General features: G+C 56.4%; 9 protein-coding genes across 9 annotated transcripts; 4 read left to right on the forward strand and 5 right to left on the reverse strand.

The window, feature by feature from the left end:
* Positions 1 to 1,948: 1,948 nt before the first annotated feature.
* LTHEOB_3538 (uncharacterized protein) lies at positions 1,949 to 4,819 on the reverse strand (the record flags this gene model as incomplete). The annotated part of the gene is made up of 1 exon (XM_035512472.1): positions 1,949 to 4,819. One exon carries the CDS (start codon positions 4,817 to 4,819, stop codon positions 1,949 to 1,951), a length of 2,871 nt encoding a protein of 956 aa, XP_035362626.1.
* Positions 4,820 to 5,414: 595 nt separating this feature from the next.
* On the reverse strand, positions 5,415 to 8,849 carry LTHEOB_3539 (Calcofluor white hypersensitive protein; the record flags this gene model as incomplete). The annotated part of the gene is made up of 11 exons (XM_035512473.1): positions 5,415 to 5,427; positions 5,493 to 7,452; positions 7,503 to 7,548; positions 7,602 to 7,686; positions 7,739 to 7,771; positions 7,862 to 7,988; positions 8,042 to 8,374; positions 8,428 to 8,564; positions 8,616 to 8,646; positions 8,696 to 8,741; positions 8,814 to 8,849. 11 exons carry the CDS (start codon positions 8,847 to 8,849, stop codon positions 5,415 to 5,417), a joined length of 2,847 nt encoding a protein of 948 aa, XP_035362627.1.
* Positions 8,850 to 9,255: 406 nt separating this feature from the next.
* Positions 9,256 to 10,640, forward strand: LTHEOB_3540 (rRNA processing protein utp6; the record flags this gene model as incomplete). Its single annotated transcript, XM_035512475.1, has 2 exons — positions 9,256 to 9,342; positions 9,396 to 10,640. 2 exons carry the CDS (start codon positions 9,256 to 9,258, stop codon positions 10,638 to 10,640), a joined length of 1,332 nt encoding a protein of 443 aa, XP_035362628.1.
* Positions 10,641 to 10,716: 76 nt separating this feature from the next.
* LTHEOB_3541 (Peptidyl-tRNA hydrolase domain-containing protein) lies at positions 10,717 to 11,461 on the reverse strand (the record flags this gene model as incomplete). Its single annotated transcript, XM_035512476.1, has 3 exons — positions 10,717 to 10,807; positions 10,860 to 11,120; positions 11,172 to 11,461. 3 exons carry the CDS (start codon positions 11,459 to 11,461, stop codon positions 10,717 to 10,719), a joined length of 642 nt encoding a protein of 213 aa, XP_035362629.1.
* A 443-nt stretch (positions 11,462 to 11,904) lies between these two features.
* LTHEOB_3542 (Rna-binding protein) lies at positions 11,905 to 14,611 on the forward strand (the record flags this gene model as incomplete). The annotated part of the gene is made up of 4 exons (XM_035512477.1): positions 11,905 to 12,922; positions 12,974 to 13,153; positions 13,202 to 13,867; positions 13,920 to 14,611. The coding sequence occupies 4 exons, from the start codon at positions 11,905 to 11,907 to the stop codon at positions 14,609 to 14,611; spliced, it is 2,556 nt and encodes an 851-aa protein (XP_035362630.1).
* A 2,093-nt stretch (positions 14,612 to 16,704) lies between these two features.
* Positions 16,705 to 18,676, reverse strand: LTHEOB_3543 (Oxysterol binding protein; the record flags this gene model as incomplete). Its single annotated transcript, XM_035512478.1, has 8 exons — positions 16,705 to 17,055; positions 17,116 to 17,381; positions 17,435 to 17,780; positions 17,838 to 17,897; positions 17,952 to 18,021; positions 18,077 to 18,116; positions 18,249 to 18,325; positions 18,531 to 18,676. The coding sequence occupies 8 exons, from the start codon at positions 18,674 to 18,676 to the stop codon at positions 16,705 to 16,707; spliced, it is 1,356 nt and encodes a 451-aa protein (XP_035362631.1).
* An 877-nt stretch (positions 18,677 to 19,553) lies between these two features.
* LTHEOB_3544 (Calpain-like protease ory) lies at positions 19,554 to 22,349 on the reverse strand (the record flags this gene model as incomplete). Its single annotated transcript, XM_035512479.1, has 1 exon — positions 19,554 to 22,349. The coding sequence occupies one exon, from the start codon at positions 22,347 to 22,349 to the stop codon at positions 19,554 to 19,556; it is 2,796 nt and encodes a 931-aa protein (XP_035362632.1).
* A 759-nt stretch (positions 22,350 to 23,108) lies between these two features.
* LTHEOB_3545 (Peroxisomal carrier) lies at positions 23,109 to 24,273 on the forward strand (the record flags this gene model as incomplete). Its single annotated transcript, XM_035512480.1, has 3 exons — positions 23,109 to 23,212; positions 23,272 to 23,825; positions 23,879 to 24,273. 3 exons carry the CDS (start codon positions 23,109 to 23,111, stop codon positions 24,271 to 24,273), a joined length of 1,053 nt encoding a protein of 350 aa, XP_035362633.1.
* A 663-nt stretch (positions 24,274 to 24,936) lies between these two features.
* Positions 24,937 to 25,633, forward strand: LTHEOB_3546 (uncharacterized protein; the record flags this gene model as incomplete). The annotated part of the gene is made up of 3 exons (XM_035512481.1): positions 24,937 to 25,079; positions 25,223 to 25,328; positions 25,553 to 25,633. 3 exons carry the CDS (start codon positions 24,937 to 24,939, stop codon positions 25,631 to 25,633), a joined length of 330 nt encoding a protein of 109 aa, XP_035362634.1.
* Between the last annotated feature and the right edge of the window lie 609 nt (positions 25,634 to 26,242).

Raw genomic sequence — 26,242 nt, forward strand, 5'->3', positions numbered from 1 at the left:
AGCGACACAGCGAGAGAAGAGCTGAGCATGACACGGCAGGGACGACTTAAGTACGAAGCATTGCGAGTACACCTTACGAGGCGTTTTCCGAGACTTTTCTGAAAACGCCTCTGAGGCCGGGCCATGGTACGGCGAGGCATCGAGATAAAGCCAATGAGAGTCGTGCATATTTGCACGAGCAAGGGGAGATGACTAGCCGGGGCGTGTCTGGAGGTCAGAGTGGATGCAGCAACGGAGCAGCCGGGCCCTGCCAAGCGGCGCCAGACGAATCCAAGAGCAGCAGCCGCAGCGAAGAGAGAGCAAGAGGCCAGCCAAGAGCTGGGCACCTTGTCAGTTGGCGCAATTTGTGGCGTAGGTTGACGGAGGAGACCGTTGGTGTTGTGCCAGCCAATCAGACGGCCCACGTGCGAAGCTTCAGCCAATCACGGCTAGCGCTAGCAACCCCCATAGCTTATTCCTACCTCGCCCTCCCTTGCAAACCTTCCTGAAAACATCCGCCCTCTGACAGGCAGAAAGACACATCGTACCCGGATACGCATGCTATCTCTGCAATTTCGGGCAAAGCGTCCGCTGCCGCTTCTCGGTCTTGGGCCCTGCAGCACACGCCATGGCCATCACCTACCCTTCCGGGAATTGGAGGCTTCTTCACTCACTGCTCCGCTGAGATCGTCAAGACTTTTCCAAGGCCTTGGAGGGTGCGACAAGCAGCTTCAAGCATCAGCCCCAGCGTGCCAACGCTGAAGTGGCTGCCACCAAGCAATGGCACGCGAGAGGGACAAGCACTTCTGGAATAGGAGCTCGGCGTGCTTCACGCGACAGAATCCTCCATCTCACCACAATCGGCATCGTCCGCTCGTGTTAGTCAATGCCTTCCTCCGACGCGAAAGCGAGTGTGGGAGGTGTGCGATAACCACCACGTGTCGTGCCCATGCCATCTCCAATGGATAACTCGCGATTGCTATCCGCCACGCGTTGCTGTCTGGCGCATCTGTTAGCCACTTCTGCTTTTTCCTTCTAGAACTTGTCGAAGATGGCGTCGGTCACTTCTCTGCGGTCCCGATGACACCTCAACCCTGGCATCCCAGCGTGGCGGCTGCTAGATCTAGCTGACCGCGGTTCCGCCTCGCGCGCGCGCTGATCTCCTGCCCGTCAGAAATCTTTTCTGCAGACGTGGGTCGCCCGCTCCCCCATCCCACCCTTGCGTCAATGCCTCATGGCACCCCTGCCCTTTCCCGCTCGTTTGGAGCTTCTCTGATCTACCTTTAGCACACACACACACACACACACACACACACACACACACACACACACACACACACACAGCCCTTGCACGTCGCGAGCATGACCCTGGAATCTCGGAGCCTATTCCAGAAGCGCACTGGCGGAGGACATACGAATCAGCCTTGCTCCGGCACGTCGGGCGCCTTGTGTGTCGTGGGCCTGGTAAACCCCCCACGAGCGCAATTAACCGCGGCGCATTCGGATAGCAGGCGGGTTTTTCGGCATGCCCGCTTTCATCCTTGCTAGTCGAGGAAGCTGCCGGATCCGTGTGGCGTACGCTGCATGAAAGCCTTCGATAGGGTCAGCCGTAAGTATTTTAGTGGGGGATTCCGTCTCTTGAGCGACCGCCGAGTGTGCCTCGCCCTCGCCACTGCCAACGGATGATCGTATGATTGTAGCAACCCACATTTCTTCCAAGGCTACGGGTAGACGACATTAATCGGGCAAAAATGTGCAAGAACGATGGATGACGGGAGGCAAATTGGGTGAAATATACTGGTGAGACACGTTTGGACCGATCTTGTCACTCACTTTAATCGATTTTCCATGATCGACCCGACGAGATGGAATTTCCAATCTACCGTACAAACTAAAAAACCACATTCTATATATATACAAAAACTTTCAGCAAATCAAACAGTAAAGCAATTAAGCATGTTGCGGGAGATTAGCGAAAGAAACCTCCCGTATTGCTAGGGTCAGGATCAACCCTGAACACGACCTCGCCGTCCTTGACCCAACCACCAGGTTTCTGGCTCATATTACCTGGCTCGCACTGGTCGATGGCCTGCCGCATCCACGACTTGCAGCTCCCCTCGTCGATGGTGTACGCGCCGCCGGCGCCGCCGCCGCTGCTGGAGGACGGGTTGTCGATGCGCACGACCGGGCGCGCTTCCGAGAGCTCGTAGCCGGTGCCCGGCTGCAGCGAGACGCCTGCCGCCATCTTGCAGTACGCGTCGGCCACCTCGAGCATCGTTGCGCGCGGCATGGAAGAGCTGCCTCCGCCGCTGTAGCACCAGTTGTCGATGAACATGTAATCTGCGGCCTTCGTCAACTTCGGGCGTGGGCCAGCTGGTACGGGAGGTCTGGGTGGTGGAGGAGGGGGAGGAGGAGGTGGTGGTGGGGGCACATAGGTCGGCCTGGGAGCTTCATGGGTGGTGGATGCCGGTCTTGTTACTGTTACTACGGAGCGAGTGGTGGATGCTGGTACTGTCACTGTTACTACAGAGCGAGTAGGGGTGGTTGTGGAGTCGCTCGATCGAGTTGCAGGAGGGACAATAACAGGAGTATTCTTTGGCGCTGTGGTAATAGGAGGAGGAGCAGTTGTGGGTGGAGGTTGTGTGCTCTGTGGAGGCTGCGTTTCCCGCGGAGGTTGTGTGGTCTGTACAGGTTGTGTGTTCTGTGGAGGCTGCGTTTCTGGTAGAGGCTGAGGAAGCTGAGTTTCTTGTGGAATCTGACTTTGCTGCGGAGGTTGCGTTTCCTGCGGAGGCTGTGTTTCCTGTGGAGGCTGTGGGTTCTGCGGAGGCTCAGTGGCTCGCTGCTTGCCCTTGTCCACCTTCGGCTTCTTACCCTTGATCTTGTTGGAAAGCTTTCGCATCACCTGCCTGAACTTCCTAAATGCCTGCTTTATGGGGTTGCAAGATGGGGTTGGCGGGGCAGGCGGCTGGACAGGAGGCTCCACAGGAGGTTCGACAGGCGGCTCGACAGGTGGCTGATCCTGTTGGAGTTTACGACATGCCTTCTCTTCTTTTCTCAACTGCTTTCTCTGCAATCTCAAGAGATCTTCTTCCAGTTTCGGATGAAGGATCCATTGATCGGGATCCGGGTCCCCCTCGTCTATCGATCTGTATGGCTTCATGGCGAACCTCATCCAGCGCTCGGGCGTACGGCCGTCGTTTAATTTCTTTCCCCAGTGGTCAAAATACTCGGCTTCGCCGCCCCACTTGAAGGGTTCGTTCGCCACCGTCAAGGTCGGCTGCGCAAGCTTGCTAATGACGTCCAGCAGGCTCTCAGCCGTGCTACCCGTGCCAACAGGAGCATCCGGCACTCGGGTCCGAGCAATCTTATAAGCCAGCTTACGCGCCAAAGTCAGGTCGACGGGATTGTCGTTCAGAATGTCTCGCACCGCTTTGTACGTCTCCTCGACGAATCTTTGCACCTTCGGGCGTTCGCGTTCGACTCGGTAGCGCCACTCAGACGCCTGGTCAGGCTCGATGATGAGTCCCTGAGCAGCCTTTGCGTTCCACCCGACCAATTCACGCGAATAAGTTCCTTCCATGACACTCCGTGCCAGACCGCGCGAGCCGACCGTGACGACCTCGTCGAGCGCTTTGATAGTGTCGGCCGAAACCTGGATGCCGCGCTTCGTCGCTATTTCCGCTATCCTCTCCATTCTTTGCGCCACATACGGCCAGGCGCCGTCCATGTAGTACGAGGCATCTGTGATCATTTGCGGGAGTTCCTGCGACGCGAGCGACTCCACTCCTTCAGCCTCCGACATGAGGCTTATGGGGTTGGGATTCGTGATGCCGAATTTCTCCATGTTCTCTGCCGCGTGGGAGAAGGAGCTCAAAGCTCTCGCCTCAACCTGTTCCATAGCACCATCCAGACCCAGATCGAGCGAGGATATCTCCGAGGCTGGTTCCACCGCGTCCGAGAATGGCGTCATAACCTCGTGCGGTGGCGCCCAGTCCTCCGGGATCGCGTCCAGCCAGCTGGATACGGATTCCGGGTTGAAATCCGCCGGGTAGCCGAACTCGGACGCCGCCTGCATGTCCAGGTCGGCCTGCACGAGGTCCCCCAGTCCCGTGCTGCCGACCTCTTCTATGACGTCGGTCCCCGCTATCTCAGACGTCCTGATGGCGTTGACAAAGGCTATGCTGCTGCCCCCCACGACGGGGAGACCGAGACCCAGGCCCAATCCTAGACCGAGGTTGTGTGCGTTGCTGCCGAAGTCTTCGGTCGGATGCTGCTGTGCGGCGGAGGCGGCGGCGTAATCGTTGCCCAGAACGTCGTGGTACGTCCAATTCATGGCGCCCGCAGGGACCGGGTACGTTTCCACGCGCTGATTGCCCGATGCCTGAAGCCTAGCTCTTAATTCTTTCGGGAGCCGACGCACTTCGTGGACTGCCTGGAAGAAAGCGAGGAACCGGAAGGGATCGGGCGACTCGGAGTCGGACTTTACGATGGTAGCGACAGGCCGTGAAAATGGGATGCTCGTCGGTTGTGCCTCGGTCATTCCTTCCATCACTGTCTCCACCACCGTCACGACATGGACGGAAGGTGTAGGCTCAGCCAAAGAGCTTTCCGGTGCCTCGGGAACCACAGTAACCGTCTCCACCACCGTCACAACATCGTCAGAGGGTGTGGGCTCAGCCGGAGAGTTCGTCGGTGCCTCGTGTACCACTTCCATCACTGTCTCCACCACCGTCACAACATCGACAGAGGACATACTTTCAGGACCTGTGTTAATGTTGACTGGAATGGCGGAAGCGGCTGATATGGCCAAGGCCATGGTCTCTATCTTGAATAAGCGCATATTGAGGATTGTCTCGAGAGTGCTTCTAGGAGGAGCCTTTGTGTGCTGAGGGGAGGTTGGAAAGTGCTGAGGATGTCGGAAGATGCTAGGAAATGACGGGCTTTAAATCCAACTGTGCAGTTTTAACCAAAGCCCATAGCAGTGCGCTGCCTGATTGCCGTAGAACTTTTCCAAATTTCTTGCAGTGCCATGGTTCTGTTTGAGCGTAGTTCGACTTTGAACTGCACATAGTTACCCTTTGATGGTACAGAATAGACATTTTCAGGGACCAACTCCGCAGAGCCGAGATCGATTACCTTGGACCCTGAAGAAGCCCCAGGACACTTAGACCAATAAATGTGCATCGCTTCAGAGCTCTCAAGCTGTAGCTGTTAATCTAGTCAACATAAGAAATTCTCAAACTGAAAACACAGTATCATAGACATGACACGCCGAAGAAAAGATGATTGTTGAATTCGATGTGAAAGGCTGTATGGACGTTCCCTAACTCAGAAATAATCAAAGTCCGTCACTGTACAGCACGCACGCATTTCTTGCGCATCTACCTCCAACGCCAGCCGTGGGCCCCTCATGCTTTCGGGACGAGAGCCACCATCTAGGCATAATATCTATTGAAAAAAGTCAGCAACTTGCACAGCTCGCTATGTGTAGTTGGGGTCCTCTTGGAACATACCTAGGCTCGTTAAACACGTGGTAGTGATGGCCTCTGACGCCCTCGCCTCTGAACAGCGTCGGGAAGCGCAGGCCGTACGGAACATCGTTCTCGTGGATGAGCTCGTCTGAGCCCTCCGGCTGGCCAACGACAAACTTACCAACCTGGAGCTCAGTGTCGGTGATGGTGCTCCTGCTAACTCTGGCATAACCGGTACGCCTGAGCTTCTTGTAAAGGATGTACTCGCACCAACGGTCCCAATCGCTCGGGTCAATGTCGCGCATGCCACTGATGTCGCTGACATACGTGTTGTAATTGCCTTCTTTGGGCTTGGTGACAAGGTAACTGAGCAGAATGCTGGGACGGGGTGACGAGCCCATGAGGTTGGACAGGTACTCGGACTGGAGTCTGCGATCCTCTGGATCCTCTTCTTGGCCCGAGTGGAAGACGAAGACATCGACCAGCTCGCCGTAGCAGTCAAGCGTGGCGTGGATGGCTGGAGCCAACTCACCAACAGGCGACGGCAGCAGGTGGTGCGTCGAGTTAAGGATGGGGAACTTGGACAACAGCGCCGCGCCCCAGGTGTGCTTGTTGGGGCCTGGGCCATAGTCGACGTACATTCCAAGGTCTTCGGCCAGGTACTGGGTCGTGTCGCGATTGCCCATGATGATGCGCTCCGTGTCGCTCTCGAGCAGACCAATGACGTCGACTTCCATCTCCTTGATCAGATCACGCATGCGGCGCTCTGACGACCACATGTCGTTGTCGAGAGTGAAATGGATCGTCCAAATACCAGCAGTAATGACCTTGTCATTTTTGTGGTAAGGAGTGTAGTCATATGACGGGAAACGCAGGTATGCGATGGAAGCACCGAGAGCCTCAAGGACGAGCAGCACATACAGGTAGTACGAGCGCGTCTTGCGGGAAGTCGGGCTTGCCGGCTTGCGAGCCTTGGCGCTAGCGGCACCGCTAGGAGTGCCAACAGCAGCAAACACACCAGCGCCAATGCACAGCATTGTTGCAGTCATGACCCAGTCCGTGTGCTCACGCATCAGAGGACCTCCCGGGACGAAGGCGTATGCAACAACCCAAACATGGGCAAGGACCAGGATGTTGTAAATGAGGAAGCCCAGACCGAAGGTGGGTGCTGGGTTGTGGCGGGCCGCAGAAGAGATCAGAACCGGTGCGACGGCCATGATATACGCCGCCAGAGTGAGAGCACCATAGTATCCAAACCAGTTACCATTGCCGGTCAATACAGCGGCGCCGACAGCACCAATGCCGTAGAAAGCCCAGCTTCCGGCAAGCCTTGGGTAGAAAAGGCCAACTGTGAGGCCAGCTCCCATGGCAAAGAGAGTGTAGGCACCGTGAGGAACAGAGAGCGGCCCGCGGACGGGGTAGCCCTCCCAAACCCAGAGGATCATGGTGCTCGTGTCCGAAAGCAGAGAGTGCATAGCAAAGAAGAGACCGGCAAGACCGAGACCCGCCAAGGCAGGCGATCCTTTCTGAGGGCCAGGAGCCGGGATGTCCGCGCCGCCGCTGGCCGTAAACCGGGTGGAACGGAAAATGGCCAAAATGGCCAGAGCAATTCCAAGCTTGTTCCAGCCACCGTTGGGCGCATGCATAATAGGCCAGATGGGATTGTTGGTCCAGAAGGCGAACTTGGCAACGCTGGACATGAGGAGACCGAGCGCAAAAGCCGAAACACGGGCTTCCAGGCGATGGGGCTGAGAACGTTCCGCATAGAAGGTGGCCGCCCAAGAAAGGCAGGACATCCAAAGACCAAAGCCAACAGCAAACAAGCGCTTGTCTGGTGCCGTGATCAAGTAAGAAAGGAGTCCAGAAAGAGAAAGGAGGTGCGTGATGCGAATGTTCCGGATAACCAGCGACCGAAGCGGGCGGATGCCGAGCAGGAAGGGAGACACGGTACACATAACTATGACCTCGTAGCCAGAAATGCCCATGTACCAAAGCGGGAAGTCTGCTGCAGTCAGCGGTGATTCAAGCTACACGTAGTAGCGGAAGACTTACACCACACGAGAAGTCCCAGAGAGGTCAGCATCGTCCAGAAAACGAACTGCTCAAGGATTAGTCATGCTAACTTTATTTGGCATAATTGAAAAGACTTACGCCATTGTAGACATCTGCAGCGGCATCAAAGAAAGCAGGCCAGTGGAAGCCGGCGGCGTAGAGATCGGCAATCTCGCGGTTTTTCCTGCACTGCTTAGCCTGCTTGAATTTCGCCGTAGACACGGGGCGTAACATACTCCTTTTCCGCGAGGCGTTCGGCTTGAGAGTTTCTGCAAAAGGAAAATTATCAGAGCTGGGCTTTGCAAAGACTAGTTTTCGCCTGCCTAGAAGCTATCTACTTCGGAAGCCTTGAAACATACCCTCTGCTAACACCTCTGAGGTCCTTGACAACGATCTCGAATCCAGAGAAGTCGAAGACGGTGACGGCATCGAAAGCAACATCAAGAAGGACAAGACTCCACTCAAAGAACGCGTAAATGGTGTAAGCTTCAAATAGAGATTAGCTGACGCATAGCCGACTCTAGCACACCACGACTTACCTCCAGCCTTCTTGTGAACCTTGTGCTGAATGAAGAAGTAAACCAAGGGCACGATAGTCGCAAAGAAGCTTGTTGCGAATATCTTGCGGTATTTGATGGCCTTCACGTTCGGCGGGCTGAGGACATAGCAGCCGTACGTCCATGGGATGGTCGCAACCAGGTACGAAATCATGAAGATATCATGCCAGTCATGATCGTCGGTGGATGTGATGTAGGTCCAACCACCGCAGGTCAAAGTGCGGAAAATTCCAACACCGGCAATGAACTTGGGCAATGTCGAGTTGGGCTTTGCCGTAAGGACGTACCAAAGCCCGACCAGCGCAAACCTCGGGCCTGTTTGGGAGTCTTAGCGCCGCCGCAGACACACCACACTTGTAGTATCATACCAGCAGTCAAGGCAATGAAGACTTGGAAAACGCTGCGCTCGGGGTAGCGGTCGCCAATGGTGGCGGAGACGGACGGAAACCATTCCTGCGGGTAGCCGTAATGCTCATTCTGCACGATCTTCTGGTAATGGAGAGAGCTGTGCACCATGGGTCAGCCTTTGGTCGGCGCTTTGAAGGGCTCCTCTTACATTCCAACAATTAGAGCTCCCAGAAACGCCGCTGAGTGCCGGGTTAGAGCTTGTCGGTACGAGAGCAATAGCAAGCATACCATAAGCGACGACAGTGTGTGTCCATGACACCCACTTGCCATTGAACTAAGTGGCAATGTAGAGTCAGCACTGGCGACGCGTAATTTAGCATCGTGGGTCGAAATGGCGGGGGCTTACGGCTGCGACGGTTTCGCCGTCCTTGTACTTCGCCATAGCTTCTTAACAGCTGGCCATCCGATGCAAGGTGCAAAGCGAAGGAGGGAGGCGAGGGCAAAAGAGCGTGGGGAATACAATGGATGAGGTCCGCTGGAGACCGTATAGAGCGCCAACGGCCGTAGTGAGGTGGATTGTCAAAAGGTCTCCTGAGGCTGCGAGGCAATGGAGCATGCGGGAGCAGGGCGTAAGGCCGTCGGCTCTCGGTCGACGCGCGCGCCGGCAAACAAGGATCCGCGTCTTCCGCCCGCCTTCTTCGTTAAGCGGCTTGGTGGCCCGTGCTCAAAAAAGTTCCAGTCGTCAATCCCGCATCCATCGCCGCATCTCCATCAGCAGCTAGCCAGCGCAGCACAGCTTGACCACACACCGCCCTAGGTCGTCCCGAAATCGAGAAAAGGCACGCAAAATGTCGGGTGCCGACAAAGCGCGATTCTACCTCGAACAGTCTGTTCCTGAGCTGCACGAGCTGGAACGGAAGGAGCTGTTCTCCAGGGTAAGTGCGGCCGCCCGGTGCTTGCCTGCGCGCTGTCCGCTAACATGGCGCAGGATGAAATCACCGCCATTGCGAAGAAGAGGAGCGAATTCGAGCACATTGTCAACGGCCGCGGAACCGCTTCACCTTCCGATTTTGCACGCTACGCCGAGTACGAGATGAACCTGGAGTCCCTACGGAAGAAGAGAGCGAAGCGCATGGGAGTGAAGGCAGGCGGTCACAGCGGCCAGCGCCGTATCATGTTCATCCTGGATCGCGCTACAAGAAAGTTTCACGGCGATATCGCTCTCTGGTTCCAGTACCTCAGCTACCTGCGCTCGCAGAAATCCACTGGCAAAAAGATGAAGGAGGTCCTCACATCCGTGCTTCGCATGCACCCGACAAAGCCAGATCTGTGGGTGTGGGGTGCTCGCACCGCCTTGGACGCCGATGCCGACATGACGAGCGCAAGAGCATACATGCAGCGTGGATTGAGGTTCTGCAAGAACTCCAGGCAGCTTTGGTTGGAGTATGCGAAGCTGGAGATGATTTACGTCGCAAAGATTGCCGCTCGGAGACAGATCTTGGGACTTGACCAAGAGCGGAAGAAAAAAGAGGACGCTGCCGAGGACCCAGACGCAGATATGATCGCACTGCCCGACATCACAGCGGAGGACATCAACCCCAGCTTGGCCAAGGATGATGGTGTCGACGAGGTGGCCTTGCAAAACCTTGCCAATACGCCCGTCCTCCAGGGTGCCATCCCGCGGGCCATCTTTGATGAGGCGATGAAGCAGTTCCAGAACGATCCCAAGCTGGCCGAACAATTCTTCGACATGTTCGCAGAATTCAACAAAACGCCATGCACCAAGACTCTACTTCAGTACATTGTGGACACACTAAACAAGAGGAATCCGACTGCCCTGTCAACCCAGATTTGCAACTTCAAGCTACCTTTGTTCGGCCTGGAAACAACCTCCCCAGAGTTCCCGAGCGCGCTTGGCAAATGCCTCCAGAGCATCAAGGCATCTCTGCAGCAGTCCCAACAGACGAAGCATCAGCTGGCTGAGCAGGCTATCATGTGGATTCTACCTATCCTACAAGCGGAAGACCTGGATGACGGACTGCGCAAGGTTCTGTCCGCCTCCCTTCGCCAGTATGTCCGCTCTTTGCAGAGCGAAGACCAGCTGGCCGGTGCCGTCGCTGCGTTGCAGCAAGCAAACCGAACAGAAGACGCGCGCACTCTCGTGGAATGCTGGTCGAGACAGTGGCCTGGCAGCGAACGCCTGCTTCAGGCTCAGGCATCATTGGCTGTGTGAGAATGTCCCCCATATGATCCGCATGATATTCACGCCATGGGCTTGGAGCGCAGTAGTCAGATGATGCGCGAGTACCTCAATAATCAGGACTACCTCCCTTCCGCGCACTCTTTTTGCCGCTGTTGAACTTCTTCGTCTTGAGCCTGGCTTCATTACTTGCTTTTTCTCTGGACGAAGCATCAGCATCAGCCAGGAGTAGAAGGCGAAGAAAGCACGTACAGTTTTCGGACCCGCTCTTTCTGCTCTTCTGACGTCTCGCCGGGCACGGCGCTTTTACCCGCGTCCACAATCAATTGGTGGAGTTTTCGATAGCAGGCATGGACGTTGTCAGTCTGCTTTCTACTGTCATCTGACTGGATGACTAGGGCATGAGAGTTGGCGGCAAAGTAGCGGGAGGAACGTATCTCTTGGTGGAGGACGGCCGGCAGCAATGGCAGCAGGGCGTCGAGAGGAACGCGCAGAGTGGCCTTGGAGCTGACTCTGGAGGGGTGTCAGTAGTTGCCTAGATAGGAAAAGCCAAGACTTCGGTACTTGTTCACGTTTTGGCCGCCGGGCCCTGAGGACCTGCTGAACGAGACATCGCCTATGCTTGGGGGGATGGTCTCGGAATCCAGCTTCTGCAGCCATTTGCGGGCAGCGGCCAGATCTTCTTCAGACGCCGCAGCGGCTGTGCGGCGAGAGGCCAGCAAGCGTGCGTGCAGAATCTGCAGCACGGGGCGCCGCATTGGTGCCGCTGTTGCTGCCGCCGCAATCAGCGCGCGGGTGGGGCGCAGGGCTGGGCGGCGCAGGAAGCGGAGAGCGGGGCCACGCACGTAGGCCATGGTGTGTTGGGGTAGCAAACGGCGGGATGACTGCTGCTGCGTTTGGGAGTCGAGGCTGCGCACGTCAGAGCCGCAGACGCTGGTTGCGGCCTCAGGCTCGAGCGCGGGCGTCGCCGCGGGCCGAGCTGTCCGGCCGAACTCGCTCCCGGGAGCGATAGGTTCTTTTGCTTTCTCATTCTCCCCGCCAGACTACCGCCTCACCCCCTCTGCAGCTCAGCCCACTCCTCTGAACGGCCGCCCGCCGCAACAGACACCGCCCTCGTGCCCCCGGCCTCTGCCTCAGCGTCGTGCCCTCAGCCCAGCGTCTGACCGTAGCGCCGCCAGTGTTGCCTCTCGCGCCCGCGACCGCCCGCAGCCAGCCAGCCCGCTCTCCACGTATGCTTTGAGTTGAAGCGTGGCCTGCATCCCCTCCGCGGTGGCCCGCTAAGCGTAGCTCTGCCTAGATGACGACCAGAAGCCCGCCAGTAGAGCCTGAGGAATTTCGCGGCCAGACGCTGACGCCCGTCTCACCGAAGCCCATTCATTATCCCGCGCCCGCCAACATACCCGTGCTTGAGAAGCAGATGGATCCCGTCTTCAATGACACGGCGACCCACTACCCGCCCGATGACGCCCAGCAAGACCAGCAAGACAAGCAGAGCACACACTCGTCGGCCGACTCGCTGTACGCCGACCAGCCCGCTGCAGAGCCGCCGCGCGAGCCGCCGCCGCAGCAGGACGACGAGTACGCGCGGTCGCTGGCGTTTGAGGATGGAGAGGGCGCGGATAATCAGGATACCTCAAAAATCCAGAACTTCGCAGATTCGAGCTCCGTCCCCGCTGATGCGCCCAGTGACGCTGCCCAGCCGCCCTACACCAGCCAGCCCTATGCACCGCCCAACGGCAATGACGGCGGCGTTGACTTCCAGGCCTTGCTGGATAACCTAGCCAATGCCTCTGCTCCTGCCGACCAGAATGCTCAGGCGCAAGCCAACCCATCTCAAGTGCCTGCTCCGCCAGTCCAGACCTCTGCGCTGCCCGGCAATCCCAACCTCCCTCCTCGCCCTCCGCCTCAAGAGAAGCCCGCCACGCATCCCAACTACACGCCCGGAGATGACATTCGCTCCTATCACCCCCACAGCCAAAAGAACCCCGCCGCCTCGTACCGCGCCCAGCCCGGCCTGCCGCCTTTGATGACCCAGGGCCAGGCGCCGGGATCCGCCGGCGCGGCCCTGCCCCAGGCTGCCTACCAGCAAACCCCTGTCTCGGCCATGTCCCAGCGCACCGCCAGCCCAGCAACCCCCAGCTACCGCCAGCGCGACTCGCTCGACCGCCGCTCAGACCGCGACCAGGTCGATGACAGCGACGTGCCGTGGGGCCCTGACGTGCAGAAGCTGTACGACGAATTCCTGCAGGATGAAAGAGTTTACGTGACCGAAGGCCAATGGGACAAGTTCCCCCCCAACTCGCGCCTGTTTATTGGTGGGTTTTCCAGACCAGCAGTGAAGGACGGTGCAGGACCTGACCGTGCAGGCAACCTACCAACCGAGAAAGTGACCAAGCGCGACCTCTTCCACATCTTCCACCGCCATGGCAAGCTCGCCCAGATTTCCATCAAACAGGCATACGGGTTTGTTCAGTTTTTGGATGCCGGCGCCTGCTTGCGGGCACTCCAATCAGAGCAGGGTCAAGTCGTGCGTGGCCGGAAAATGCGTGAGTCCGCCAACCCCTGCCGTTTGTGCTGATGCTAACGCGCCCAAGACCTGGAGATCTCCAAGCCGCAAAGAAACACTCGGAACGCTGATGACAAGACCCAACGTAATGACCGCAACGGTGCCCGGCGTAGGTCTCGATCCCCTGACTACACCCGCGGCGGCACCACCACTGCCCCGAGGAATGTAGACAGGTACACAGGCGCAAGCAGCGGTTCACCTCGCAGAGATGAGTTCCGGAGGAGCAGAGACGACTACCGCCCAGGAAGATCACCTTCGCCACGTGGTTACCGCCGGGGTGGTCGTGACCGGAGCCGTGACCGCTATGATGGCCGTAGGAGAAGCAGATCAAGATCACCTTATGGCCGCAGTGGGAGATACAGAAGCCCCACCCCCCGCCGTGACCCCGATGACGACCTGACACTTCCTCGAAGGCATCCTCGTGATGTGCCGGATGTGCAAATTCTCGTCTTACAGCCTGGCGAAGTGGACAGGAACTTCATTGCCTGGGTTGAGCGGAGTTTCCAGGAAGCGGGCGTTCGCGCTGACGTTCTCCTCTTGAGCCCACGTCTGGATGAAGCAGCAGTAGTTCGGCGCCAGATCCTTGAAGGCGTCCATGCTGTTTCACGCATAACACGCCTTAGCCAGCAGACGGGAAAAATCCCTTTGCAGGTCTTCAACCGGAGTGCTGGCCAGTCCAATGTCACGTTCGAAGGTGAGCCCTGCAGAAGCTAACTCAAACCTGTCAAGTCCTAACAACTCTACAGAATATGACAATCTCGATGTGCCCGTCTGCGCCCAACTCATCCGCCGCGCCAAAGAGCAAAGCATGCCGCCTCCTACACCGACCTACCCTGCAGCCTACGGCATGCCTCCTCCACAGTACGGCATGCCACCCGTCCCACCACCTGCAGCCTCATACGGCATGCCGACCCAGCCCGTCGCACCACAAACCGCGCCTCCTGGCGCTGGCCCGGATCTCTCCAGCCTCATCACCAATCTCGACTCCAACGGCCTCCAGAAGCTGCTTGCAGGCATCCAACAGCAGCAGCCCCCCGCCGCCCCCCAGCAGCAGCAACAGCCCCTCCCAACCGCCGTCCTCACTCCCGGTTCGACCGGCATGACGCCCGACCTCGCCCGTCTGCTCAGCGGCGCCGCTTCCGGCCCGCCTACCGCCGTTGCGCCGCAGCAGCAGCCGCCGCCGACAGCATATCCTCCGCAGCAACAAGCATGGCAGCAGCATCCCGGCGCTCCCGGTGGCGGCCCCGTCAGCCCCTTCGCTTCTCTGCAGGGCAACCCGGCCCTTGCCGGGCTCATACCGCAGGGACAGCAGCAACCACCGCCGCACCAGCACCAGCAGCAGATTCCTAATCACCAGCAACTGCAGCCCGGCGCAGTGCCGCCTCCCGCGGGAGATATGCAGGAAATCATGGCGCAGTTGGCGAAGTACAGGCGCTGATGAACAAGAAATGAAAAAAATCGAAAAGAAACAAAAGGGGCTGCTTTTGTACATACACTAAGAAGAAAATATTCTCCATGATTCCTTGATAATACATTAGCGAACGGATGGGAAATTGCTTTTTTCTTTTATCCTTTTCTTTCACTTCTTCCCTTTGGTAAATATAGGAAGGGCCGATATTGAGATGCTCTTTTTTTTCCTCTTCTTTTTTGTCCTTGGGGGGTTTTCCTTGTTAGATGGAAGGGCCAGCGGTGTTCTTTTTCTTCTTCTGGTGGATTTTAGCTACTTGGGACGGTTCTACTGTGATTACTAGTGTTCGAGCCGGGATGGGTTTTCATGTCTTTCTTCGCTGAATGAATGACGGTTGTGGCATGGCTTTTTACTCTTTTCTTTTTTCCTCTTTGGTTTCTTCCTTCTTTCTCCTGTCATCTTATTTTCCTCGTGAGCGTGTGCGCGATGTATAAAAGCGGGCGTATCTGCTGCGAGCAAGCGGGAGTTCTTCATTTTCAGCACTCTTATATGCTTAGTTTCTTCTCGTTAATAAGCGACGGTGGGATGTGTGACGAAAGGTTGTTTGTGCCGGAGCGGCGGGCTTTCCTCGATCGCTCTGGCCCGTTTTTATTTTCTGCTCTCGGTCACCTCTCGGGAGAGATTTCAAGGACATGGAGAAATTCAAAGGATGGTCGAGCAGAAGAGCTAAATCATATCACACTGTGGAAGCGAGAGATGTGGAGGAGGACAAGTTGCAACGAGAGCGAGGTAAGAAAAGGAAAATTGAAAAGACAATTTTACTTCTCCATCTCCATCTACCGCCAATGGCACTAACTTGCTCTTTTATGCTGAATAATTTCTTTTTCTCCCTTCTGACTGTACGACTTACTTCTGTGCGAGAGGTCACAGAAGTGGATGTGTAGACTATCAATATCATTTACATGCGTGAATGCAAAAGTTGCAAGAGAGGCCTGTACTACTATGATCTGCGTTTCTTCCTCCTCTCTTCTATCTCTCCTTTTCTTTTCACGGCGTTCTTTTGATCGTAGCATTTGAAAGGGTAATGGTTTTTGTTTTATTACCAACATGTAAATCTTCTTTTCTCCTTTCCTTTCTTGGGCGTTGACGTTCGCTTTCGCGGCTAAGCTTTGTTAGTGGCTTTGGAGATCTCTTATTGAATTTAATCACTCAACACGAACAGATTCCCCACACATGTTCGACGGGGTAGAGGAGAAAGGAGAAGAAAAAGGAGAGATGTCGGGAAGGGCGTGCTTCGGTGCGGCCGAGGCGGAAGATCCATTGTGGAGCACGGTCATACCACTGAGCTCGAGAGACTCGTATATGCAAACAGCGCTTCGAGCAATTACGAAGCTGCATCTACACCGAGAGGGAAAAAAATCAATGCAAGGTATTCGTATACATATGTTTCTCGCTCGTATTTTATATCCTTTTCTGTTATGATAGGAGAGAGACGAGACGAAATGGCAACTCAAACCTGCTCCAAAAACATCTTTGAGGGAGTGATGGATGATGCCAAACCATTATGCTAAGTAACATTCGACAAGAAAGAAGAGCACATGCAAGATGACAACGAGACATATGCGGGAATACGCCATACAAACGCCGTAAAAAACCAGATGAGTACGCGGCGAGCGTTCGGTGCCTCTGTCTGTGTAGAGTGTAATGTCTGTATCGAAGAAAAAAAGGGAACCAAAAATAAAAGCAAAGCGACCACCACCTCTAATTGTAAAGGGAATGGGAACTCAAAGTGTGGAAAAGAGAGAGACTAAAACAGACAAGATAGCAAAAGAATAAAGGCCAAGAACCCACAACAAGGAGCGAGTGTTTCCCCAACGTCTCCTTTTGAACGTCACTGATTTCCGTTTTCCCCTCCCCCGTTTAAAGCCTACCTGCCTGCCTACCTGTACCGAGATGTTGTATGTAAACCGTGCGATAGTCCCCGAGTTTAAAGTCAAAAACCCCAAAACGATAACAAAAGCACCGCAGCAATCCCAAAAAGAGGCCATCCCAGAACATGTACGAGCGGTCGTGGAACAGGCGTTCCGTCAAAAAGCTCTCCTCTCCTCTTGCTCCCCCCGCACCTATGCGCCCAGCTCTTTACTTTCCTCCAGCTTGTAGTCGCCCTTGTGCAGTCCATCCAGCGCCAGTCTACCCTCCTCTGTCAAATCCGGCTTGCCATTCGCATCCGTCGCGTTCGAGAAGAAGCGGGGTTGCCATTCGGCTTCCTTCTCCTTGCGCACCGCGGCCTTCTCGCGCTGGCGCTCCTCGAGCTCTTGCTTGCGGGTCGTGGCGAGCGCGTACTGCTTGGTGACGATGGCTTCGGTCACACCACCCCAGAACTTGCGAGACTCGTTCGGCAGTTGCGCCTCCTCGGGGGGGATGATCTTAGGCACAGGGAAGAGCGGTCCGACGTCAATGAGTAGTATCTTCTCCTGTGGCAGATAGACGTGTTAGAAGTTGTTGAGGAAACCTTGACGGACTCCAAAACTTACCGCTGCCTTGCTGACGGGCTGGCTGCCGATCGAGTAGTAAATCTTGTCATGCCAGCAACCCTCAATACGTGCCAGGACATCCTTGTCCGGAACATCCCTAATCCTCGTCTTGTCGTCCTTCTCTGGGTCGTACGTGAAGATGACACCCTCAACCTTGTTCTGAGTCTTACCCAGCCAACCTTCCTCCAGATAGTGTAGGATAACTTTTATCTTCGTCTTCGGGCAGGTGATGTAGCAGATGTCTGCGACTGTGACACTCAAGGAACCTACACATCCAATGTCAGCGCTGGACCGGCTCTTGAAACTTGAGTATCCATACCTCTCAACAAGCCACCCAAGTGGGCAGCGGGGTGTGTAAGTTGGTACTGCTCATCGTCCCACTTGTGCAGGGTGATGAAGATGCCCAAGTTGTGCGCACCAGGCGTCACTCTTATGCTGGTGCCGGTGAACTTTGCGCTGAGCTGATCATAGCCCTTGGCGGTGATTCCCTTCTCCGGGCAGTCAACCCAGAAGGCCGAGACCGGAGGATGGTGGGAGGTCTGCTCGGTAAGGTACGAGACCTTAACGGTCTTTCCGGTGGAAATGGTGCTCGAGGCGCTGCTCTGCGCAGGCTTGTCCTTGGCCGACTTCAGCGGTGGCGAAGTGTCTTCGATCTCCCAGTTACACTGCATTCCACGTTAACGCCTCCGCGTGAAGAATCTCACTCTACGGAGACTACTCACCCTGAAGAATTCGCCCAAGGCCGAGTTGTAAGGCTTGCAGGGCTTGCCCTTGACGTATTTCTTCCGCGACTGTCAGCGCCTCGTGCCGTATTATCCAACCGCACAGCTTCATACCAAGTCCTTTGTAAACCAGAACCTAAGCGTCCCAAGCATGCGTCCCAGAGCCTCTTCCGAATCACCGATCCTGTCGCATTTATCAGTCACCGTCCACCAAGGCGAATCCGAGAATTTAGACGTACGCAATGAAAGTCTCGGGGCGATCCAAGTAATTCCAGTACTCTGCGCGACGTCAGCACTCCCCGTCATACTGTGCTTTCTATCCATCTTTGCAGGCCTCCGTTGGGCTCGCGCATATAGCTCCTCCTCAACAAACAGCACTGCTAGCGGCGGAAATGGGGTCGCCCCACGTACCCAAGTTCGGCGTCGGTTCCAACAGCTGCGCGGGCAGCGAGAAGCGGACAGCGGCGATGTCTGAGACACCCATAAACCTGGATACGCAAATCAAAGTCAGCTTTCTCTGATCTTCGTGACCGACAGGTCATGTGCCATGGACTCCGAGGCTCCCCCCTCCCCTGTGGGACTTAGCGTCGCCCCCCAGAGGATCTCGTATCGTATCCCTCCCAAGCGCGTCTTGCGCCTCATATTTCCCCGTGGTATGTGCTTGTGTGGGCTGAGGATGATGCGGATACGCACTTTCTGAGGATGCCGAGGAACGTCTTCAGCTTGGAGCTGTCATCGGGAGCCTTCTCAGCTACGGCGGCGGAGGCGGGCGTGGCGGTGCGCGAGGGCTCGGTGGAGCTGGCGGGCGTCGTCTCGACGCCTGAGGACGAAGAGGCCATGATGTTCTGGGGTGTGTTGATGTGTGACGGCGGTGGCGGCGTGAGGAGTGTTGAGTCGCAGAGGGGAAAAGGGAAAAAGGGAAAAACAGCGGGCCCTATGGGCTTTTGGGGCGAAGGGGGGTTGGGTTTCCCTTAGAGTGACGCGTCTAAATGCGGCGGAAGCGAGATTGAGGAGAGAAGAAAGGGAGGTGTGGGAGGTGCGCGGAGGCTCGTGGAGGATGCGCGAGGAGGTTGTGATGATGTGCGGCTCTCAGCGGCGAGCTACGAATAGTAGTGTGCATCTGTTGCGGTGCACCAGGCCAGGAGGGGCCTTGGGTCGTCGACGTCACGCTCCGCCCGCGGGCCGAACAGGGATATGCTGCGCAACCCGTTTGCAGCTGCTGGAACTCGACCGGAGCAGCGGTTGTGTCGCAGGAGTACGGCCACGCGCGGACGCGCCTGGACGGCGCCCTTTATCTCCCGTCGCACCATGCGCTTCCCGCGAGCTGTACGCGGCGCTGTCGACGCTCCGCGGCCAATCAAGCGCGCACATTGTCCTCCAGCTCGCGGCCACTACCCCTGCACCGCGCTTTCACCGGTCCGCCGTCTTCTCCGCTGCCCCTCTGCGTGATCGCAGCACCCCGGGAACTAGGAAGCGGCCCCATAAAGCTTGAAGTAGAGCCCCCAATTTCCCACGAATGCTATATTTATTGCTACCCTATTGTCATGCTCGTTTAATCTGCCCGTACGCCACCAAACGCCCATAGCCCCATTCGCCTCGGTCGATCTACCAGAGCAATCCCAATCCACTTTTGAGTGCGCCAGCCAAGTCGTCAGGAAGCAGGCACGTCAGCACTCAATGCCGTGATAACCGACACCATGCCGACTACCGCCTCCATCACGCATCCCAGCCCCGCCATACGCCCACCGTGGCTCCGTTCGTGCTGTCGCAAAACAGCTCGACCGCGTAGCATTCCGAGTATCCCGTAGTCGGTCCGCTCAGCCTGTCCAGGACAAGCCACATGTCGCCCTGGAGCAGCATGTCTGGCCTGAGATCCACCTCCTCGGTGCGAACACCACCCTCTGCGTCGCTGTATTCGCCGCCCGAGCTAGAGATCAGAATCCGGCGATCTGGTCCGCGTCCGATCTCTAGCGTTACCCGAAGTGGGCTGCGCGTCCGTGCCTGGAACCCGGCAGCGTCGTGAGTGCCAAAGGCCCGCGTGAACCTCGCAACAATCTTCACGCGAACGAGCTTCCGCGGTACCACCGGCGCTGCGATTCGGTTGCCTGTGGGGTTGAAGCACGCCTGCGCCAACTGCATCGACACCATCCCAGCTCCTTCTTGAAGGATTGGTGTCAGCTCGCAACGAACATCGCTATCCACCCGGAGGTCAAAGCTTGCTTCCTGTCCACCCTCAAACGTAGAGCAAGCAATCGTGTACACGCCTGCGTCTAAGTTTTGAATCTCCGCGAAGGCGCAGTGTTTCTTGTATAGCCCTGAGCTGACCACTATGTCGCGGTTTTTGACAGCGTGCACCCTCTTGCCCTTGCCGTGCAGAACGACCACGTTGGCTTTGATATCCTCGTCGGGTACCTGCAGCAGCACAGCCAGAGACGTTGCCTGTGTCACATAGAGCTTGAATTGCGGGTTCTTGCTGAACTCTGGACTTTGCAGGTTGCCGCCGCTGGTGCTCTTGCTCCACGCCGACTTCCGCTTCGAGCTGCAAGCGTGTTTCTCTCTGGCGTGGTCAAGGTGCACGCGCTTGGGAGAAAATGCGGACAGGGTGAAAGTGTATGTGTCGGCCGGGAGCTCCATCTGCTCGACTACCACGGTATACGTTGCCTTGGAGGGATTCTTCCATTTGAGGAGCATCTGCGGGCTGCTCACGAATGGATCGCTCTCAAGTGCATCCGTGCTAGTGTAGACACGGTTGCCACCCTCATCGAAGATGTACAGGCTGATATAGCCATGAGCAAGGTCACCATGAATGGAGGATTCCGACCTCGTCTGACTCGTTTCCGGGGACACGCGAGAAAAGTACCCACTGTCTGCACCAGAGTTGACACCAGGAGTTGCTGTTGCACTCCTTTGAGGTGGTCCGCTTCCGTTCCTACTGTCGACTTCGGTATCTTTGAAGTGTCGAGAAAGTAGAAGCCAGACTGGCTCGCCGCCTTCGACCTTCAGAGAGAATTGGGGATTGTCGATGAAACAGCCTGGAACATGGCGGGAAGAAGCCAGGTTCCATTGGAAATGGATATCCTGCCTGTAGCTAAACAGGGCTGGGTTCCAGTTCACATACACATTTTCAAAGTTCTGGAAGACTTGCTCGAGACTGATCCAGAAAGTACCTGGCGCGAGATTCTGCTCATCCGGGTCGATCGAGGGTCCCGGAGCATCATCCTCAGTCGCATACGATGGCCGACGCGCACTCCGCCATCCAGTTCCTTCAGCCCAAGGATTCTTGAGAAGAAGCTTCTTTTCGCCGTTTTTCTCCTTTAGGTCGAGTACGGCGTAATCATGTTGACTTTCAAGTCCCAACTCCTTTTCAGCCCGCCGGCTCATGTTCCCAGTACCAACGGTCATCAAAATGTCTCCATATCCGAAAGAGTTGAAAAGTCGGGCCCACAGCTCGTTGGGTATAATATCAGCTTCAGGAAGGTAGATCTGCTCAGGGATCCAGCCGGAAAGAGCCCAGAGGTCAGTGCAGGAAGAGCTGCCCGGAAAATCATATCCTCCACGGACCTTGAGATAGGCCTTCTCCAGAAGCGCAGGCCACAAAAGCGAAGGGTTTTGGCGATCGAGGACGTGAAGCATGCGCGTAGTTTTTGACACGGGCAAACGATCGTCTACAACTACCTTCCGCCAGCAACCGTTGAAGTTCATGCGAAAAACGTACTTGCCGTTCTCTGAGAGAAGTGGCACGCCATTGGCGTAGTCGTAAGGCCAGAGGAAGTTAGAAAGGAGCTTGTCATTGCCACGCTCGACCCTGGCGGTGCCGGCTAGGAGACTGGCGACGACCGAGCAGTCAGTCGCGGCATCCTGCACCAGGTCATTACGATTCTCCGTGATCATCGTGGGTCCGGTCTTGGCAGTACCGCTGGTTGCCCAGGCTGGAGGTGGCAAAGCATCCTTGGCACGCTTCCAGCCATCGAAAGACTCTAGCTGAGCTGAGGAAAGACGGAGTTCAGCGTCGTCGACGAATGCGGGCTCGCCTGGCTTCAGGATGAAATCAGCTGCTGTAGGGTTGTCTTTCCACGGAGGGAAAGTCGCGCCATTGATCTTGGAGCTCTTCAGCAGTAGGATTTGCTCGGCCGTAGGGAGGACTCGATCGGAAATAGGTTCCGGCTTCAATTTCGGGTATTTCTGAGGTGACGAGTTGAGGGGCGATGCGGTCCTAGCAGTCTGTGACGGAGTGGAATCCAAACTGAGCGATGAGATATTCGGAAGGTGCGCTGCTGGCCATTCGGGCGACTTCTTGATGCGCTCAGCTTCAGTGAGTAGGGTTTGGCACTGCGAGCTCAGATCTGCTTTCTGGCGTTTGTCAGTAGCAATTTTCAGCGCCTGCATGCACAACTCGGCAGCTTTGATAGCGAGGTCCAGAGCTTCGTCACGGGTTGGGGCGGCCGCTATGCGCGACTGAAGCGCCTCCATCTCAGCCACGACGGCTGAGACGCGCGCCTGCTGGCTGGCCATGATGGTAGAAAAGACGGAGTCAGAAGAACGAAGACGGAGCAGAGAGAGGAGCGGTGGGCAAATGTGTCATGATTGGGCGTCAAGCAACACCAGTTGGCTAGGGAAGCGGGAGGTCCAAGTGCCTGCGGACCTGCGCGGGTCTTTTTGGTTCCAGCCCTATCGCCCTGAAGAAGGAGCGATGGTGGTCGTAGTAGAAGGCAGGAGCAGAACGACACGGGCGGTCAACATGTGGGGTCTTAAGTCATTGCCACACCCAGTAACTGCACGTCCAGAATCAGGCCAGGCGGGATGAGGGGCCGTCTGGAGCAGAGTGTGTTGAGGTCCAACCAGGCGCTGCGGCTGACTCGAGGCTTTGTGGCGCAGTCCTCGCCGCAGCTGACTCGCACGAGCGCCGGCGAGAATCGGCCCGCAATCTAATCTGATGGCGCTAGTCCCACCCGGACCGTGACCGTTTGCCAGGAGCCGAGGTGAAATCGGTCCTCTTCGGCCGTGAGCTCCATGTGCGGGCTGCCCGCCGTCGTGATCTACCAGCCGTCATGGCCTACACCACCGTCTCGCGCTTTTCCTGCTGCAATTTGTCCGCCTTTTCCACTTTTCTCCCCTTTTTCTGTTATGCTTTCCTAGGCTCTTGATCTCGCCCTCGTATCCATCCACGCGCCGTCGTTGTTGTCGCAGCTGAGACTTTGTCCTCGCGTCGCGCCGGCCCTTTTATTCTCCCTCTCCCTACGAAGTGTATAGCGCTGCGCAGCCGTCGCAAAAATGGCAGGACAGTCCAAGGTCGCTCCTCTCCCTCCGTGGGGCTATGCAGTCGCCGGCTCTGCTGGCGCTGTGGTCGCGAACGCGCTCGTCTATCCGCTCGACATGTAAGTTTGACCCGACTTCGGAACCCGGCACCATGGCGCACATGCTGACAAGATTGCAGCGTCAAGACCCGTCTCCAAGTCCAGGTCAAGCAGACCAAATCCGCCGACAGCGCTAGCAACCCCGCCGACGACCAGCACTACACCTCGACTTGGGACGCCATTACCAAAATCGTGAATAACGATGGCCTCGCCGGACTCTACGCTGGCATGCCTGGCTCTCTGCTTGGTGTCGCCTCCACGAACTTCGCCTACTTCTACTGGTACACTATCGTGCGGACCCTATACCTCTCGAGCCAGAAGGTTCCCAAAGCTCCGAGTACGGCCGTAGAGCTTAGCTTGGGGGCGGTCGCTGGTGCCGTTGCGCAGCTGTTTACTATTCCGGTCGCTGTGGTCACTACCAGACAACAAACGCAGTCAAAGAGTGAGCGGAAGGGCCTCCTGGATACGGGTCGCGAAATCATCGCAAGTGAGGATGGATGGACCGGCCTTTGGAGAGGACTGAAGGCTAGCTTGGTCCTGGTTGTGAACCCTGCCATTACCTATGGCGCATACCAGAGGCTAAGGGAAAGCCTTTTCCCTGGCAAGGCCACCTTGAAGCCTTGGGAATCATTCTGTGGGTGCTGCTGCTGATTTCATACGGTATTTCCTGCTAATTTTGCCATCCAGTGCTTGGCTCTCTTTCTAAGGCGCTGGCCACTATCGCTACCCAGCCACTTATCGTTGCCAAGGTCGGTCTTCAGTCCAAGCCCCCGCCAGCGCGCCAGGGAAAGCCCTTCAAGACTTTCATTGAAGTCATGGCTTTCATTATCGAGCACGAAGGTCCGCTCGGCTTGTTCAAGGGTATCGGTCCCCAGATTCTCAAGGGTCTGCTGGTGCAGGGCTTCTTGATGATGACCAAGGAGCGCGTGGAACTGATGTTCATCGTTCTTTTCCGCTATGTCCGGAAGATCCGCGAAGAGCAGCTGAAGAAGGCTGCTGCAATTGTGGCCGAGAAGGCAGCCAAGGCGGCGCCTCAGGTGTCGGAGCAGGTGAAGAAGGTTGCTCCGGTCACTATGAAATGATTATGACGACCATTCGCACATGTATATCCTCTTGTTCCCTTTCAGCGATGGTCAGGCTTTTGCCGTATATTTTAGTTATCTGTTTTTTGAAGTTAGAAAGGTTCGGACTGGAGAGTTCACACTTCTTCCGAGGGAATTGGGTTTGCCGGCGTCCGGAAGGCAATGGTTTGAGACCGCTGAATGTTCATACGCTGTATTTACGTATATTCATGCACATTGTTTGAAGCTTCAGGAAGACTCGAAGCGACGCGACTTTATGCCCCGCTGGATGACGTCCGTGGGCGCAATATCCGAGCGGTAGCCGAAACCGCAAGCGCGTCGCGGCAGGGAGGGAGCTTTGACAGCTCATGCCATCATCACCGCGCCCGGCCGAAGCACTTGCCCCCATCCCCAGAGCGCGCAACCACCAATCTGCCATCCCCACATCCAAACGACTCGCCGAGCGAGAGCTGTGCGTGCCCACCCAGCCAACCAGCTAGGCGTAATTAGCAAGAAACCCTCCGTGCCCCCCAAACCGACGGCCGGCACCCCCCTCTCCACGCCGGCAAATCAAGACATCCGCTCTCTCTCTCTCACCCCCATCAACCCGCCCAACCGCCGCAAGCTCCGCGCTCGCCAATTATCAGCCCAACCGACCGACGCACCCGATCCGCAGCTGCAACAATGGCCTTCTGCTCCCGTCGCGCCGCTTCCACCCTCCTCCGCACCACCCTTCCGCGCCGCAGCTTCCAGACCTCCGCGCGCCTGCTCGAGACGCCGGCCGGTGCCCTGCCGCAGAAGAAGCCGGTGGGCGCGTTCAGAGCGACGTGAGTCTCTTTTAAAATTTACATCTCACACCACACGCCACAGACCACCGCCTGTAACGACGACGCCGCCGATGCTGCCGAAGCTCGCCGACGAAAGCGACTCATGAGTGAGGCCATTTGAGCTAACGTGAATGGTGTTGCAGCATCTTCGGCTTCCTCGCGGGCTCCGTCGCGGCTGGCTCCGGAATGTATTACTATGTCATGGAGGAGTACAAGGTCGCGAACCAGCTGCTGCAGGAGGACATCTACGTACGTTTCCTCTCTCTCCCTTTTCTCTTTTACTCTTCTCCCTTCCAATGGCTATACACGTACTCGATTGTGGACTTTGAGGAATGAAGCCGCTGGGCCGGGGGTTGGATACCTCGGCTATTTTGACAGTGGGGCGAACGAGTGCTTGAGAGAGGCGTCCGAATGCGGCAATTGACGGGTAGAACGAGAGTACTTACTGACGCGTGTTTTTTCCTGCTGTGTAGGCCCTGCAGTCCGCCGTCCAGAGGATAGAAAGCTACGTCCGGGTCATGGAAGACAAGGTGGAGAAGGCGGTCAAGAAATAAGCTGGCGGACGTGATGGTCTAGGACCGATGCACGAGGCAAAACTTCAAACGGGGGTCGATTGAAGGTGTGATACCAAGGGACGCAAGACTGGGAAGTCGAAGGGAATGCAATATCAGGAGGAGTCTCGGGGGTGATGATGGATGCGGGATGGGCAACGGGCAGCATGTGCTCTGTTTGCATATCACAAACTTCTTTTCTCTGCTCATTCAGTGACGGCATGTAGCAAGTATAGCGGACTCGATTCTTCTTTGCGGATATCCAGTAACAAATATGCTGTGAATCTCCGTACATTCTGCCACGCGCTCTAGACGACGTGGTCAGCAAGATTGCCAGGCACGCCGTTCAGCAGCCTTGCTAATATTACCCACGTAACAAAGTGGACAGCGCCACGAAATATTCCTCTAAATGGGAGAAGGTTGAACACACCTACTATCGGACGAAAGATTTACTAACCGATTGATTGGCATCTATTGCATAGTACGATACTCTGTGATTTATATTCGGAATTAACATGGTTACCAAAATTTACGCACACAAGATTTGACATTACCTACAGCCCGTTGAAGGGCAATATCAAATGAAGCAAGGCGTTGCTGTATCTCTCATTC

Source organism: Lasiodiplodia theobromae, assembly GCF_012971845.1.
Source record: "Lasiodiplodia theobromae strain AM2As chromosome Unknown scaffold_9, whole genome shotgun sequence".
NCBI lineage: Eukaryota > Fungi > Ascomycota > Dothideomycetes > Botryosphaeriales > Botryosphaeriaceae > Lasiodiplodia > Lasiodiplodia theobromae.